The 16,911-nt window shown below is 43.3% G+C and overlaps 1 protein-coding gene across 2 annotated transcripts in view; it reads left to right on the forward strand.

Annotated features, from left to right (window-relative positions):
• Positions 1 to 16,911, forward strand: part of brf1a (BRF1 RNA polymerase III transcription initiation factor subunit a) — a 68,734-nt gene that overhangs the window by 4,759 nt on the left and 47,064 nt on the right. For both annotated transcript variants that reach the window (XM_042085599.1, XM_042085607.1), the window contains exon 3: positions 3,665 to 3,745. In XM_042085599.1, the coding sequence (XP_041941533.1) occupies positions 3,665 to 3,745 (81 nt within the window). The remainder of the gene's footprint in view (positions 1 to 3,664; positions 3,746 to 16,911) is intronic.

A 16,911-nucleotide genomic window follows, 5' to 3' on the forward strand; every position in this document is an offset into this window, starting at 1 on the left:
TGCTGGAAAATTCTATACCGGTCCTTTCTGACTACCTGCGTGCCTTTGACCAGGCCAAGGCTACAGCGCAGACACTCGCAAATAAATGGGGGTTCAGAGTACATTTGAAAATGTGAAGAGTGAAGCGTCACTTTGACGAACTATCGGAAGATAAACGCTTAACCGATGCAGAGAGATACTTAAAAGTGCAGGTATTTAATGCAACTCTGGACATCATAATCAGTCAGCTCTCCCAAAGATGTGCAAGCATGCGGGAAACTTGTTATGTGTGTGAGTCTTTACGTCCTATGATCCTTCAACTCGCCGGTGATGATGAACTGCTTGAAAAGGCAGTAGCCTACGTTTGTCAGACCATTATAGCATGGACATTGCACCGACATTCCCAACACAACTCCTCTCATTTAGGTCTTGCTTTAAAGCAGAGATTTCACAGAAGTCATCTATTTTTCAACTTGCCAAAAGGCTGGTGGTAGATTATGACAGTGTAACATCCACATTCGGGGAAGTGTGTACTGCTCTCATGTTGTTTCTACATTGCCTATGACTGTGGCAACAGCTGAGCGATCTTTTTCCAAATGTTCAACAATTGCTGGTGTACAGGCTATAATCAATTAGCTAAATCATTTGTCCAGCTGTTTAAACATTTTTTCGTGTTACATTCAAACGCAAAAGGTGCTTTGATATATTTTGTTTAAACGTTGGCAAGCAGGCATGCTGCGGTTGCAATGAATGAGGACAATTGGTTTTATCTGCGGTGTTATTTTTTGCATTTTGAATATGACTCGCTCCAGCACGTCTACTTTTTTGCACGGTGCTTTCTTAAAGGAGCTGCACCATCTTACAACAATTGCATCTACATTTTCATATTAGAATGTTTTGTCAAGTGTAAGCTTAAACTACCGTGATCAAATTAAGTTTCCGTGCGCCCGCTGAAAGTCTCTTATGCTCTTATCGTTACACTATCAAATCTATAAGTAACCGTGACAAATAGGGTATAAGATATATAAACTCACGCTATTGTATTATCATATATGTTTGGTAATGGCTCAGCTTTCTCTGATTGTTCTACTGACTTGGAAACTGCATCATGGAAGCAGTAAGTCAAGTCGCATCAAAAATAGTAGTGGCAGAACTCCAAAGTGACACCTTGTGGTTGTTTGTGTCAACTGCCGTTTGTGCCATTTCTGCTGAGAAAATGGGGATCGTGATTCCTGAAGGAACCCGTCCAAACTTAACGGGGACCCACTGTAGTGCAAACTGCAAAACCGAGTGGATAACCTGAAAAAGCAGGTCACTTGCTCAAAATGGATAGTCCATTCCTCAAAAGCAAGTATTCATGTCAATGAAACTGCCAGTGTCCTCAAAATTAGAAGTCTTGACCCCATCGTTTATGAACAAGATAGTCAAATGGCTTTGTCATGTTTTCATTATGACGGTTTATTCTCTCAGTGTTTTCCAATGCAAATAAAGGTCAGAACTCGGTGACACACGCTCAAGACAGCACTATACAGTACTTGTACAGCCATTTGAAAACTACAGTAAAGTTACAAATTGCTGTAGTTAGGGGAGTAAGTGAGTACAAGACACTGAATATGTACGTTTCACAGTTTTACTGTATATGCTCTTTGCAATTCTACAGCATTGTGACAGAATTTGAGAACTAGTTCAACAATTTTGTGTGTAATGACTCAAGCAATGAAAGGAAGACTATCGTATTTTCCGGACTATAAGTCTTTAAGACTTTTTTTCATAGTTTGGCAGGTCCTGCGACTCAGGTGCAACATATCTATATATTTATATATATATGTTTTTTTCCTCTTCATGAAACATTTTTTGACTGGTGCGACTTATACTCCGGTGCGACTTATACTCCGGAAAATACGGTATTACTTTTATTGGGAACGACTATTCAGCATCCGTACGTATAGTTAATTTTGAACGACATGACATAACCTAACTTGAATTTCCCCTGGGGATCAATAAAGTATCTATCTATCTATCTATCTATCTATCTAACCAAATTATAATGTTATAAAACAGCAGAGAATTGTATGAAAGCAACTGATACATGTACAAAAGCATTTGCAATTTGTTTAGAGGAAGGAGAAATTACTACTATGATGTGCACAAATGACAAATGACTAAATGTTGTGGAGTTTGAACTAATAGTTATAAAAATTTTCATTCTGATCTGACAAAAGCACCAAAGCGACTGAGAAAAACTGTAATTAATTGAATGAATAAGGCATAAGGGCCATAGGAAGTCACGCATGTGTTTCTTAATAGCCGTCTTAACAACATTGTGGGCGTTGTGCACGCTTGGTGTGGATTAGGCTATTACCTGCGTCTTTAATTCCAGCTGTGAGTTCTTTTGTGGAAAGCCTTAAAGTATATGTAAGTCGCTTTGAATAAAAATGTTAGATAGATAGATGGATTTATCGATAGATCGACAGATAGATAGATCGATCGATAAGAGCAGATGACGACACTGCAGGAGCTGCAGTGCTGTATGTCGGCCACCAGAGGGGAGTGTTGTCCCAGGTTCTGTTGCCTCACCTGCTGCTCTGCCCAAGGGCTTCACCAGAGACACAACAAAGAATCCTCCGGAGAAATGGGCTTAGTTCGTATAATCAGAGACATTATAATGAGGAGACACAGCACTCAAAGTATCCTGCTTAGAAACGTATGGGGTTAGTTCGTACTCCTGTAATGTAAGTAACCAACTGCATTGTTGGAAAAGGCATAATTGACGTTTTGGCTTTTGTTTACTTCCCCGTCACCATGGTAATAGCCATGCTGTGAGGGGTGCGCATGCTTGTGAGCAAGTAAACTTAATGAATAAAGTGTTTTTTAGCCGTATGGTGGCGTTTTGGGGGGGAGATATTCATACCGTTGACATCAGTACCTGATGTACTTTGTCAATAGGACCTCTCTATATAGAGTTGTGTATGCCTCTCTATTCATTTGAATAGTACAACTGCTGCCCAGAATAACTGCCCAAGTCATTACCAAGATGGCCACTGAGTGGTGGGACTTGACTAGAAGCACAAACCCTCATCTAACCAGAGAGCATGCTGGGAAACATCAGAGATATTGCTCTGGGGGATGATGATGATGATGATGAAGGGCACTTCAGCCGTGGCCTACTGGTTAGCACTTCGGACTTGTAACCGGAGGGTTGCCGGTTCGAACCCCGACCAGTAGGCACGGCTGAAGTGCCCTTGAGCAAGGCACCTAACCCCTCACTGCTCCCCGAGCGCCGCTGTTGTTGCAGGCAGCTCACTGCTCCGGGATTAGTGTGTGCGTCACCTCACTGTGTGTTCACTGTGTGTGTTTCACTAATTCACGGATTGGGTTAAATGCAGAGACCAAATTTCCCTCACGGGATCAAAAGAGTAAATATACTATACTTACATATATACTGATGATGGTTGTGATGATGATGATGATGATGATGATGATGGTTGTGTTGATGATGATGAGGGTGGTGATGAAGGTGGTGATGGTTGTGATGATGATGATGATGATGATGGTGATTGTTGTAATGATGATGATGATGATGATGGTGATGGTTGTAATGATGATGATGATGGTGATGGTTGTAATGATGATGAGGGTGGTGATGAAGGTGATGAGGGTGGTCATGTCTGTGCTCTTCCTCCAGGTTCTGGTCCGACTCCTTCCCTGGGCCGAGACTACCACATGGGGACAGGAAAAGAGTCCCGCGCTCAGACACTGCAGAACGGTAAGATGCCCCCATCTTACCCCATCTTACCCCATCTTACCCCAACACTTAACTAGAGCAGTGTGACTGTCCGGGCCTAGTCTTACCCAAACCGTTAACTAGAGCAGTGTGACTGACCAGGCCTAGTTTTTAACTATAGGGTCGTTTTCAATTGCTTCTTGAAACTATCAGTGCAGAGAGTGGGGGTGTCTGTGTTAATCTATTTTACATTTATCTCACTGAGATGTTTCATAGAAATAAATAGAGGACTTTATTACTGATATCATTGAACAGCCTATAACTGACTAAGCCTATAACTGACTAAGCCTATAACTGACTAACCCTAACTGACATTGTAACATTTTCTCCATTGTGACGGAATCCTGAGGCAGTAACTAGAACTAGCAACTAGCAAATAGAACTGTGAATGTGACTCCAGCTGATATAATTAGCCTATTAGGGAGATATCAAGCATGTTTTGTTAATTAATCTATAAATGTATAAGGACGACGTCAAGCTACCGGCCATGAAACGTGGAAAGAAGGGGCTAGAAGAACCCATTAAACTTCCAAGCAGATCCATCCCATGTGTAGTTTCACTTTAGATACATTTAAGAGACGTGTTTTGGCAGCAAACAACGTTTCTTTTGTTTAGTTTAATCGCAAACTGTTGTTCTCAAGCGACATCAAGAGACTGGCTTGTTTTAGAAATGGGCTGGATAGGCTACTAGCAATAGATATGGAAGTATCCCCTCCAGTTGACTGTATTAGCAAACTGGGCCTAATCCTTGTGGGCTGTAGTAGGCTGTAGGCCTAATGCTTGTGGGCTGTAGTGGGCTGTAGGCCTAATGCTTGTGGGCTGTAGGCCTACTTCGTTGGTTTAAACTTTACGGAATCCTAAATGTTCCCTCATGTAGCCTATGCCAGGCAGCGGCGCCTCTCCAGAGTTTGCTTCTCTGTGTTGCTTCTCTGTGTTGCTTCTCTGTGTTGCTGAGCTCCCCTCGTGTTGGAGCAGTCCGCTCTGTCCTGATGTTTTTCTCTCAAACTCATTTGCATGCAGAGAGCATCGACCAATCGGCGCTTTGCTACATTCACATGAACGTTACTGTCTATGGGTAGCATAGGCTAGTGGTGTTCAACAGTGAGCTAGGCTAATAAAAGATGGAAACAGTTCCGATTTGGTTTCGAAACGAAATAGCAAGGGACTTTGAAATTAAACTTACAATGATATCCATGCATTAAGGCAGTGTTTGTGTGTGTGTGTGTGTGTGTGTGTGTGTGTGTGTGTGTGCGCGCGCATTAAGGGCTACCTGTGTGCACGTCGGACTGTTTCAGAACGGCAGCACAAATGCGCACATCTCACTCCCCACACATGCTTTCCTCGTGCTAAATGTTCGTCTATGCTTCCTCCAGTTTGATTTTTAAATTAAACTTATGAGATCCGCGCATTGAGGCAGATTAGAATACTGTCTATGAGTGCATCTGACTCCAACCTGTCTCAAAACGAAAATGCAACTGTGTCACTTATCAACCACTAACCGAACGGCCAATTAAGTAATGCACCACAGCGTTACTTTACTTTCTATCCGATGTGAGCCATCATCATTTATATGGAGACATATCAGTGACAGATTGAAACAAACTAAATTGATTTGAAAGTTAACTAAAGCCATGCAAAAAAGAGAAGAGTGGGCAGGCAGAGGGGCCTTTCAAAGAAGGCAGGGAAAGAAGAGTGGACAGGCAGAGGGGCCTTTCAGAGAAGGCAGGGAAGAAGAAGAGTGGACAGGCAGAGGGGCCTTTCAGAGAAGGCAGGGAAAGAAGAGTGGACAGGCAGAGGGGCCTTTCAGAGAAGGCAGGGAAAGAAGAGTGGACAGGCAGAGGGGCCTTTCAGAGAAGGCAGGGAAAGAAGAGTGGACAGGCAGAGGGGCCTTTCAGAGAAGGCAGGGAAAGAAGAGTGGACAGGCAGAGGGGCCTTTCAGAGAAGGCAGGGAAAGAAGAGTGGACAGGCAGAGGGGCCTTTCAGAGAAGGCAGGGAAAGAAGAGTGGACAGGCAGAGGGTCCTTTCAAAGAAGGCAGGGAAAGAAGAGAGCCAAGCCAAATAACAGGCTGATGAATGCTCTGCAAATAGGATCAAATCAATTGATGTACCCTATTTAGGTGTGTTGACATTTTTGCATGCATCCTTTTCCCTATGAGAAATTTTCATAGTACAGTAGGCTACTGGCACAAACTCCAAACTACTTTCACCCCTGCTTTTACATGCAAATATAAAATGTCATGCAAATGTAAAATAGAAACCACCTGTGAATAACTCAAAATGTTTTAATGCAGATATCATTTGCAGGGATTAGACTGGTATGATTTAGCCTAGCCTACATCATTGTACTGGTATGATTTAGCCTACATTATCGTACTGGTATGATTTAGCCTAGCCTACATCATCGTACTGGTATGATTTAGCCTACATGTACATCATCGTACTGGTATGATTTAGCCTAGCCTACATCATTGTACTGGTATGATTTAGCCTAGCCTACATCATTGTACTGGTATGATTTAGCCTACATCATCGTACTGGTATGATTTAGCCTAGCCTACATCATTGTACTGGTATGATTTAGCCTAGCCTACATCATTGTACTGGTATGATTTAGCCTACATCATCGTACTGGTATGATTTAGCCTAGCCTACATCATCATACTGGTATGATTTAAAACACCACAGGGTTAAAGTGAGAGTTCATTAAATGTTTTAGAGTAAATTTCTAAATATCGAGATATATATGTATATCGTGAAATAGACTAAAAATATTGCCCAGCCCTACTCTGGAGGTGTTTTGCGAATGTCTAACGTGCAGTTTGTGACGCAATTATCAACTTTTTCAAATTATAAATGACCGATGTGCCATATTGAACCATAGGGGCGTACCGCTCGGTTCAATAATATACCGTACACACACACACACACATACACACACACATACACACTCATATGCACACACACGTAACATTCACACACCATGACACGCCAGCCCACAGGGGGCCAGTGAGGAGGTGTGTGTGTGTGAGGTCATATCCTGGCTCTGTGATTACACATCACACAGCTCATCTCCAGTGTAGTCTGGTGCTGCTGGCCACACATGTCACAAGGATACAAGGATACAAGGAAGTTTATTGTCACATGCATATAGTTACTGGAAGTAAGAAATGCAGTGAAATTATGTCTGGTGTCAGCCTATTTGTGCATTAATGGGGGGGGGGGGAGTAGTGCAGTAGAAGAGGGGTTTAGTAGATTAAGTGGCAAGGGCTGCATAAAAAAGGTGGGGGAGGATTGGGATTGGGTGGGGGGCACCAACAAGGAGCACCCAAGAGCAACAGGGGCAAGGAAAAACTCCCTTACCAAGGAAGAAACCTTGGGCAGATCCACGGCTCAAGGGGCTAACCAGACTGCCAGGGGTCTTGGTGTGTGTGTTGGGGGGATGACAGGGGAGATGGGATAGTGTGCTGTGTATGTGGGGAGAGGGCAGTGTGCAATATGTGTGTTGAAGCTTCCTCATGAGACAATGTGCTGTGTATTGGGGGGGGGGGGCAGTGTGCTGTAAGTATGTTGGGGATGTGTGTTGGAGAAGCTTCCTGATGAAATAATGTGCTGTGTACAGAGGGTCCCCGTTAAAAATTGACACTTCATTCACGATAATGGTGATTCACGCAGCTGGGTGACATGTAAGTACAACTGCAGCCGCTTGGGGGCAGCATAGTCCGCTGTGGCGTTCAACGGTCGAACTGGACGGCGCATTCGACAGCAAGGGCTGTGATTGGCCGAGTTTTCAGTGCGTTTCTCTGTTTTTAGCAGCCCCTGCAACATGCTAATCCACTGTAGCCTAAGCTTTGTACATAATGTTAAACATAGTTTTGGATTCAGTGGCAAGATTTCTTGATTGTATAGTGCCTGTCTCTCAGTAATGTTTTAAAATGAGAGCTTCGTCAGCTGGCAGTAGGCTACTTTGTCGGTAGTCATGAGAAGTTCGCTTGCTAACAGAACATAAAAATGCTGCCCAGAAACCTTGTGAATAGTTCTGACACTAACGAGGTTGAAATATAGCCTTTGCCTACAGCATCTCCTTAACAGTAAAGTTAACAAAATGACAGCATTCATATGACAAAGGAAAACGAATCCGGTCACTCAAGACTGTGCCGCAGCCGTGGGGCAGAAGACGCTTGGTGGCCGTCCACAACGTTATAAACTTAACCTAAATAGTCGGCTGCTGTAAGCTACAATCGGATTTTATTGTATACCCCTGTTGTCTCAATGATGATAACATCTCATTTCCGACTATATTTCAAAGTGTGCCGTTCATTTGCATTATTAACATAACATCGTATTTTGTCATTTTTGGCGAAGACATGCATTCCGTTAGGGATATTGAACATATTTAACATTCTCTAACCATCGTGATTTCGAATTGGTGCAGTTGTCAGCACAAAAACTCATTTTATTCTTTTGCTCTTTTGCGTTGCTCTATGCTGTTCTATGGTGCTTTCTGCCTCTTGGTTGCGCACGCATGTTTTCGTGGCGTTTCATAGAAATCCATATATAATGAGCGCATAAAACGACTTGTTGACGTTTTGGGACATTAATCTACATGTAGGCTACGTTAAGCTTTAAGGATTGTATGTCCTTTATTTATATAGGCCTATTTAGGCTACTTGCGCAAACCCTGGATACTTTTATTGCCACACAACAATATTGGTGGTATTTGTTACATTAGCTTCAAAAGGCACCGCTTCAGAAAGCTGCACTGCTTGTGAAAGAAGGGGGTGGGGGAGGGGAGCTTGCAGCCAAGTGTCGGAAAAATGCATAGCCTACAACACAGAACCCGCTTCTCGCATTAGTCACTGACAGTAGACACGCTTCCAGCCTAATGACTTTCACACATTTTGAATGTCTTTCTATAGGCTAAGCATATAATGGAGATAGAGTAGAAAACTGGATTTAACTAAACAAATGTAACTAAGTAAACTGATTGTTTACTCTACAGTAGGCTATGTTCCCCCTCTCAGGCTGTACAGTAGGCCTATTGAAAGTAGGCTAATGAGCTCAATAGACACGTTAGCGCTTCCATTAGGAAACTTTCGTTGCAGACTTTCACAACTGATTGTTTAGCCTACAGTAGCCTACTGTAGGCCTACTCTACAGTAGCCTAGGCTATAGGTTATGTTCCCCCTCTCAGGCTGTACAGTAGGCCTATTGAAAGTAGACTAATGAGCTTAGACACATTAGCGCTTCCAGCCTAATGACTTTCACACATGAATGATTTACAGTAGACACATTAGCGCTCCACGCAGTGGCGTAACTAGGCCTAGTAGGTGCAGCAAGTGCAGTCGCACCAGGGCCTATGACCTCCGTCGCTACCCCCGCAATGCAATTGCTGGAAAATTCTATACCGGTCCTTTCTGACTACCTGCGTGCCTTTGACCAGGCCAAGGCTACAGCGCAGACACTCGCAAATAAATGGGGGTTCAGAGTACATTTGAAAATGTGAAGAGTGAAGCGTCACTTTGACGAACTATCGGAAGATAAACGCTTAACCGATGCAGAGAGATACTTAAAAGTGCAGGTATTTAATGCAACTCTGGACATCATAATCAGTCAGCTCTCCCAAAGATGTGCAAGCATGCGGGAAACTTGTTATGTGTTTGAGTCTTTAGGTCCTATGATCCTTCAACTCGCCGGTGATGATGAACTGCTTGAAAAGGCAGTAGCCTACGTTTGTCAGACCATTATAGCATGGACATTGCACCGACATTCCCAACACAACTCCTCTCATTTAGGTCTTGCTTTAAAGCAGAGATTTCACAGAAGTCATCTATTTTTCAACTTGCCAAAAGGCTGGTGGTAGATTATGACAGTGTAACATCCACATTCGGGGAAGTGTGTACTGCTCTCATGTTGTTTCTACATTGCCTATGACTGTGGCAACAGCTGAGCGATCTTTTTCCAAATGTTCAACAATTGCTGGTGTACAGGCTATAATCAATTAGCTAAATCATTTGTCCAGCTGTTTAAACATTTTTTCGTGTTACATTCAAACGCAAAAGGTGCTTTGATATATTTTGTTTAAACGTTGGCAAGCAGGCATGCTGCGGTTGCAATGAATGAGGACAATTGGTTTTATCTGCGGTGTTATTTTTTGCATTTTGAATATGACTCGCTCCAGCACGTCTACTTTTTTGCACGGTGCTTTCTTAAAGGAGCTGCACCATCTTACAACAATTGCATCTACATTTTCATATTAGAATGTTTTGTCAAGTGTAAGCTTAAACTACCGTGATCAAATTAAGTTTCCGTGCCCCCGCTGAAAGTCTCTTATGCTCTTATCGTTACACTATCAAATCTATAAGTAACCGTGACAAATAGGGTATAAGATATATAAACTCACGCTATTGTATTATCATATATGTTTGGTAATGGCTCAGCTTTCTCTGATTGTTCTACTGACTTGGAAACTGCATCATGGAAGCAGTAAGTCAAGTCGCATCAAAAATAGTAGTGGCAGAACTCCAAAGTGACACCTTGTGGTTGTTTGTGTCAACTGCCGTTTGTGCCATTTCTGCTGAGAAAATGGGGATCGTGATTCCTGAAGGAACCCGTCCAAACTTAACGGGGACCCACTGTATGTAGGGGAGAGGGGGGGGGGGGAGTGTACTGCAAGTATGGTGAAGGGACTTTTGCAAGCAGAGTACTGTATGTAATGTATGTGAGTGATGACAGTGAAGATGTGTGTGTGGGCGGGAGGGGAGTGGAGCAGTGACTGTGTGTGTGTGTGTAGTGTGTGTGTGGGTAGGTGGGGGCAGTGTGCTGTAAGTATGTAGAGGATGTGTGTTGGAGAAGATCCTGAAGACAATGTGCTGTGTATGTGGGGGGGGGGGGGGCAGTGTGCAGCAAGTATGTAGAGGAGGCTTACTGTAGCAAGCAGTGTGCTGTATGTATGTGAAGTGATGACAGTGATGATGTAAGTGTGTGTGTTGGGGATGGGGGGGGGTGGGGGGGGTGGGGGGGCAGAAAGGCTAGGCAATCAAGGACATGGGTAGATGGAGGAGAAATCAAAAATAATAAATAAAAAGTGTGCAAAAGTTGGAGAAAGTCAGATATGTGTGTGTGTTTTGACGTGTGATGAAATAAGAAAATAAATAAAAGGTCTGTAGCATCGGGAGAGGGATGTAAAAGTGCTAAAAGTCTTGTAGGTGTGTGTGGGTGTGTGTGTGGGGGGGGGTCATGAGTGCTGAGGAGTGAATGAGTGCAAAGTCAGTATAGTGTGAGTTCAGAGTTGAGAAATGTTTGAGAGTGCTGAGGAGTGAATGTGTGCAGTCAGTATAGTGTGAGTTCAGAGTTCGGATGGCCTAAAAACTTCTCCTGAGTCTCTCAGTTCTGGCTTTGTGACTACATAGGCGTCTTCTTGATTTCAGTGGTAGGAATAATCCATTGTTAGGTTGAGAAGAGTCCTTCAGAATCTTTTGGGCTCTTAGGAGTACTCTTCTGGAATAGATATCTTGTAGAGCAGGGAGTTGAGTTCTTATAGTACGTTCAGCTGAGCGCACTACTCTCTGCAGAGTACTACAATCTCTAACTGTGGAGTTCCCATACCAGGTGATGATGCTACCAGTTAGAACACTCTCAACCGCTGAAGTGTAGAAGGCCTTCATGATGGATGTAGAAACTTTGAATTTCCTTAGCTGACGAAGGAAGTAGAGTCGTTGTCTGGACTTCTTCAGAACATATTGAGTGTTAACGGTCCATGTTAAGTCTTAATGTGGACACCAAGGTATTTAAAACTTGTAACTCTCTCTACAGGTTGCCCGCTGATCATTAGTGGGGTGTAACTGTAGTTCTGCTGCTGCCTTCTGTAATCCACTACCATTTCCTTGGTTTTAGTAATTAATTCAATTAACTTTTTAAAAGAAAAAAAACACACATACACACACCCCACACACACATGCCACACACACGCCACACACACACCCCACACACACACATGCCACACACTACGCTAAGCTAAGGTAAGCTGAGCTGAGCTGGTGATCCAGACAGTTATGAGTCACATTTAGCCCTGTCTGGTCTCCATTGAGACGCCATGTCTGCCCGTCTTCCTCCTGCTCCCATGGAGACGCCCTGGAGATGACAGGAAGTGATGGAGTAAACAAACAAGAGAGAGAGAGGGAGGGAGGGAGGGAGAGAGAGGGGAGAGAGAGAGAGAGAGGGAGAGAGAGAGAGAGGGAGGGAGGGAGAGAGAGAGAGAGGGAGAGAGAGAGGGAGGGAGGGAGAGAGAGGGAGAGAGAGGGGGAGAGAGAGGGGGAGAGAGAGGGAGAGAGAGAGAGAGAGAGGGGGAGAGAGAGGGAGAGAGAGAGAGAGGGGGAGAGAGAGGGAGAGAGGGAGAGAGAGAGAGAGAGGGAGAGAGAGAGAGAGAGAAGATAGAAGGGCGGATCTGTGAAACGCAATCAGCTGTAGAGAAACACACTCTCATGTTCACGCACACCTGGACGCGTGTAGGTCTGAGAAGAACACCCCCCCCCCCCACACACACACACCCCACACACACGCACCCCCCTCCCCCCCCACACACACACACCCCACACACACTCACACACCCCACACACACACACACACACACACACACACACACACACACACACTTTCATGTTCACACACACACACCCCACACACACCCCACACACACACACCCCCCACACACCCCACACACACACACACACACACACACACTTTCATGTTCACACACACACACACACACACACACACCCCACACACACACACCCCCCACACACACACACTTTCACACACACCTGGGCGTGTGTAGGTCTGAGAAGTGGGATGGGGCAGGAAACGGGTCAGTGATGATGTCATGGGCACTCACAGTCCAGTTGGGGGCGGGACTGACTGGGGCATTATTGGCTTGTATGGTATTGGCCCCGCCCACATGTTGTTTCATGGCTGGTGGAGTGTTAGGTGTGAGTGTGTGCGCACGTGTTTTTTAACTACTCACAGTGGTTTGAAATCAACTTATATGATGCTCATGCAACTAACATACTGAATATATATATATATATATATATATATATATATATGTGTATGAGAGAGAGAGAGAGAGAGAGAGAGAGAGTGTTTTGGGTAGTGTGATGACTATGAGGGAGGGGAGGGATGTGTGGGGAGAGATGGTTAACCGTCGTCTGATTTGTTAAGAGGTGACAGTCTGGCGTCTGTGTAAGGGGGAGAGACACTGTCTGTCTCTTTGTGTAGGAGATTCATTTGTAACTCTGTGGTGACACTCCCTGTTGTGCTGTGTGTGTGTGTACACACATGTGTGTGTGAGAGAGAGAGGGAGTTCTTTGTGTTTTACAAACTAGTGGAAAGTAGACCCAGTCACCCAGCAGAAATTTGGGGATTTTGTGTATGTGTGTTTGTGCGAGCGAGCGAGCGAGCGTGTGTGTGTGTGTGTGTGTGTGTGTGTGTGTGTGTGGATCTAGCACCAGTGGATCTTGCACATGTGGGTCGTTTTCAAATCACAGTAAAGACGCGCTCAGTAAAGGCACCATGAAGATGTCACTGTCTGCACACTGTCTCAAACAGTTCACCAATTTGAAAAGCTCAAAAGCATAATGGTTAAGCATTTTATTAGAATATTCTGGTTTCATTTAGTCTCTTAATTTAAGGGGCTCTATCGTGCACACCAGTGCAATTGACTTTGTATACTCGCGCATTTGTCTTTCCTATTTTGCAATCAGCGCATATTGGAATTTTCCCTGCACAGGTACATGGTCGCCCACGGGGGCGTTTCAGCGAAAAGAGGGGGCGTGTTCCGGCGCAAACGGTCCCTGTTGATATTTTGCAGTTTCAGAAAACAATTCCGCCACAGACCAGGAACCTCCTGGTCTAAAGTCATGGCGCAAATTCAGATGCTATTTTAAGGGCGCATGCATGGCCACAGGCCTGCAAAAATGAATGCTATGCACACCGATCTACAGACATCCTGTGCACAGATGGAAACATTCAAAGCCTTGATAATATTTGGCCATTTCCCGGTTTTGTTCGTGCATTGGTCAACTAAAAATTTAGTAGCCTATATAGTACATCTACATGTACATGCAATATCTTTACAACAATGCCTAATTACGACCTATTAATTTGGACAACTTTATACAGCCCTATAAAGGCTAAAGTTACCTTTTAGTTTTGTTTCAATTTACCGTTGTGTATGGCTTTAAACAGTGTGTGCGCTTTAACATCAGCCTATATGCATTATTCCAGCTGCGCTAAGGTTTTGACAAGCACCACAATTTTGCTACCTTGTTGTTGCCCATCTGAAATAACTCCAACTTTGCTTTGTTCCCTCCATCCTTTCGTTTTATATCCATGATGGCCTTGAAGTCTTGAGTTTGTGAATTCGCTAAAAATAAGCTTATTATGTGCTGTTAACCGGCAACCATAGACAGTAAAAGAAAGCAGCAAGTAGCCTTGGCTACAATTTCTGTAGTTGCTGCGTCCATTCATTGTTATTCTCTCTCCTGCTCAAACAAAAGTTGTGCGTGCATTAAGTTGATGATGACGTGTTTACAAACTCTACTTTACAGAAAATATTGTAAATAGCCTACTGTCATGCAGTTAATGAGATACTGTGCAGAGTTGGAAAGGTCAACTTAGAAACTGTTTCTGTTGCCTGATGGTAAGGTACAGCCGTAGCTTACACCTGCAGGAGCGCTTGCTTGGGCGCCTGTGTTGCGCAATGCACTTTGCTCCTCTCATCTATACGACGCAGTTCCCATTTCTCCAAACCATACATAATTACAAGGACAAATATTGCTACACGAGGGAAATCAGTGTGGTGTCCGATGTGAAAAAACACATTTCCACGCCCAAATGCCCCAGCAGCAGCACGGGAGAGCAAAGCTTATCTGACTGATCTGCATTGTCTATAGTGAGGTAATGTTAGATTACATTGCAAAAATATCACCATGCATTCATAACCTCGTGATTCCAAAACATCGGAAAGTGACATTTCTGTATTACATTTTGTCAAGAGGAAAAATCAATAGCAAACTGTTCCCAACTGACTATAGCGCTGTGAACCGTTCCTGGCTGCACCTGGCAATTCCGCCATCATAACAGCAATCCGCTATGGAACAAGCGTGCCTGTTGTTACAGGGAATTTGAAATGACGCTCTGATTGGTTTATTGCATGTTACGCCCAAACCACACCCATGATTAATGTAGCTACTTCAGACCCCGCCGGTAAAATAGAAACAGCGCCCAAGATCCGCCCACAAAGCGATGTGCGCGAAGTCAATTGCACTAAAGTGCAAGATATAGCCCAAGGAGTCTTTAAAAATAGAACATCTCTCATATAACAGTTAGGGCCTACCATTTCAGTTTAGGAGGAGAGGTGTAGGACCCACAGTGTTACTTTGATTCCATTTTCAACTGAAATATCAACAACCTTCAAGCAGCATCCTCTTCAATCAGCATCGATATCAGTAGGCCTATCACATGAGTCCTTCAATCAGCATCAATATCAGTAGGCCTATCACATGATCTCTTCTTTTACATAGGCCCAGGAGACTGTTAGGGGGCAGGCTATATATATTATCATCAAGTAGGCCTGTACTAAATAATGTAGTCAAAATGATAACTGTATGTTGGCCATCCTTATGAGTGGACAGAATGAAAACTACAAAGCTGACATTGAGTAGTATTAAACTATATTTAATTTGTTGTGTTTCTTTTCTTTTAAATTGTATGCCTACTGTACGTTTTTGAATCAATTTTGAATCCAATCTTGAGCCTAAAAATCGATATTGAATCGTGATATATTCTGAGTCGTGCACCACTAGTATGAAGACTGTAGTGTACTCTGGGTGGTAGATTATATTGGGTTGAGGATTGAGGGTAAACCTGTTGGGACCCAGTGATGGGAAAGAATCATCAGACATCAACATGTTCAGTTCTGATGAACGCCCGCCGCAGAGAGTTAGATAGGAAAGGAATCAGTCATGGAGTTAGATAGGAATAATAATACTAACCTTAGCAACACCCTAGCAACCACCTCTAATAATAATCTTAATTAGGGCTGGGATAAACGATTCTTTTTTAAACAATTAATCTAGCGATTTATTTTTTCGATGCATCGATTAATCTAACGATTCATTTTTTCAGTTCGATTTCGATTATCGATTATCTCCCCATTAATTTACTAATAGCAACTTCTACATGTTTATTTACATATCTGAATGAAAAAACATGAATTCTTTAACATTGCAATATATGTTTATTGCTTTTAAGATTACAAAATAAAAGACTATACAAGTGCAAAGTAATGCATTCTTAGTCAGAGGTAGCATTCAATAAAGTTCAGTAGTGTATAATTGAGTGACTGTTATTTTAAGACGTTCGTGTGGGAATCCTTTTAATTAACATTAATATGCACAGTTAAAGGAGAATTCCGGTGTGATATTGACCTAAAGTGTATTGAAACATGATGCCGAGTGTGAACGTATGTCTCATAGCCCATCTCGGCTTGTCCCCTGCACTCCAAAATCTGGCGCTAGTTAGCCAATGCTACCAACAGCTTTTTCAATAGTGGTGCTTCGGCATCGGGCTAGCCATGCAAATAAATCACTGTTTTACACCCATTTACGAGGCTCAATGTATCTCCACACTTCATTGGTAGACTTTCGAGGGCCCTGACATTTAAAACGAGACATTGAGAACTTTGAAAAAGCCCTGGTAGTTTACTTACAAGACGATTTATACAGACAGTATCTTCACGAAGTTTAGCGTTTGCAGCCATCTTCAATTTAGTCACGATAAGTCGAGCGACGAGTAAGAATGAACAGGTATGATAAGGGATCAGATTCCAAAAATAATTCAGTGGAAATGCATGGATTCCAGTTTCTTCCAGTAGCAACAACTGGAATCCATGCATTTCCACTGAATTATTTTTGGAATCTGATCCCTTATCATACCTGTTATTTAATATAGCAACCACCGTATGTACTCTAGCAACAACCAAGCAACCACCACTTAATGTGACCCTTGTTTTGGATTATGCGTTAATACAGATAACTTTTGATCCGCATGCCCGATTTTCAAAAATGAGGAACTGTTGTTGTTGTTGTTCC

The sequence above is a fragment of the Alosa sapidissima genome, chromosome 1 (assembly GCF_018492685.1).
Source record: "Alosa sapidissima isolate fAloSap1 chromosome 1, fAloSap1.pri, whole genome shotgun sequence".
Lineage (NCBI taxonomy): Eukaryota > Metazoa > Chordata > Actinopteri > Clupeiformes > Clupeidae > Alosa > Alosa sapidissima.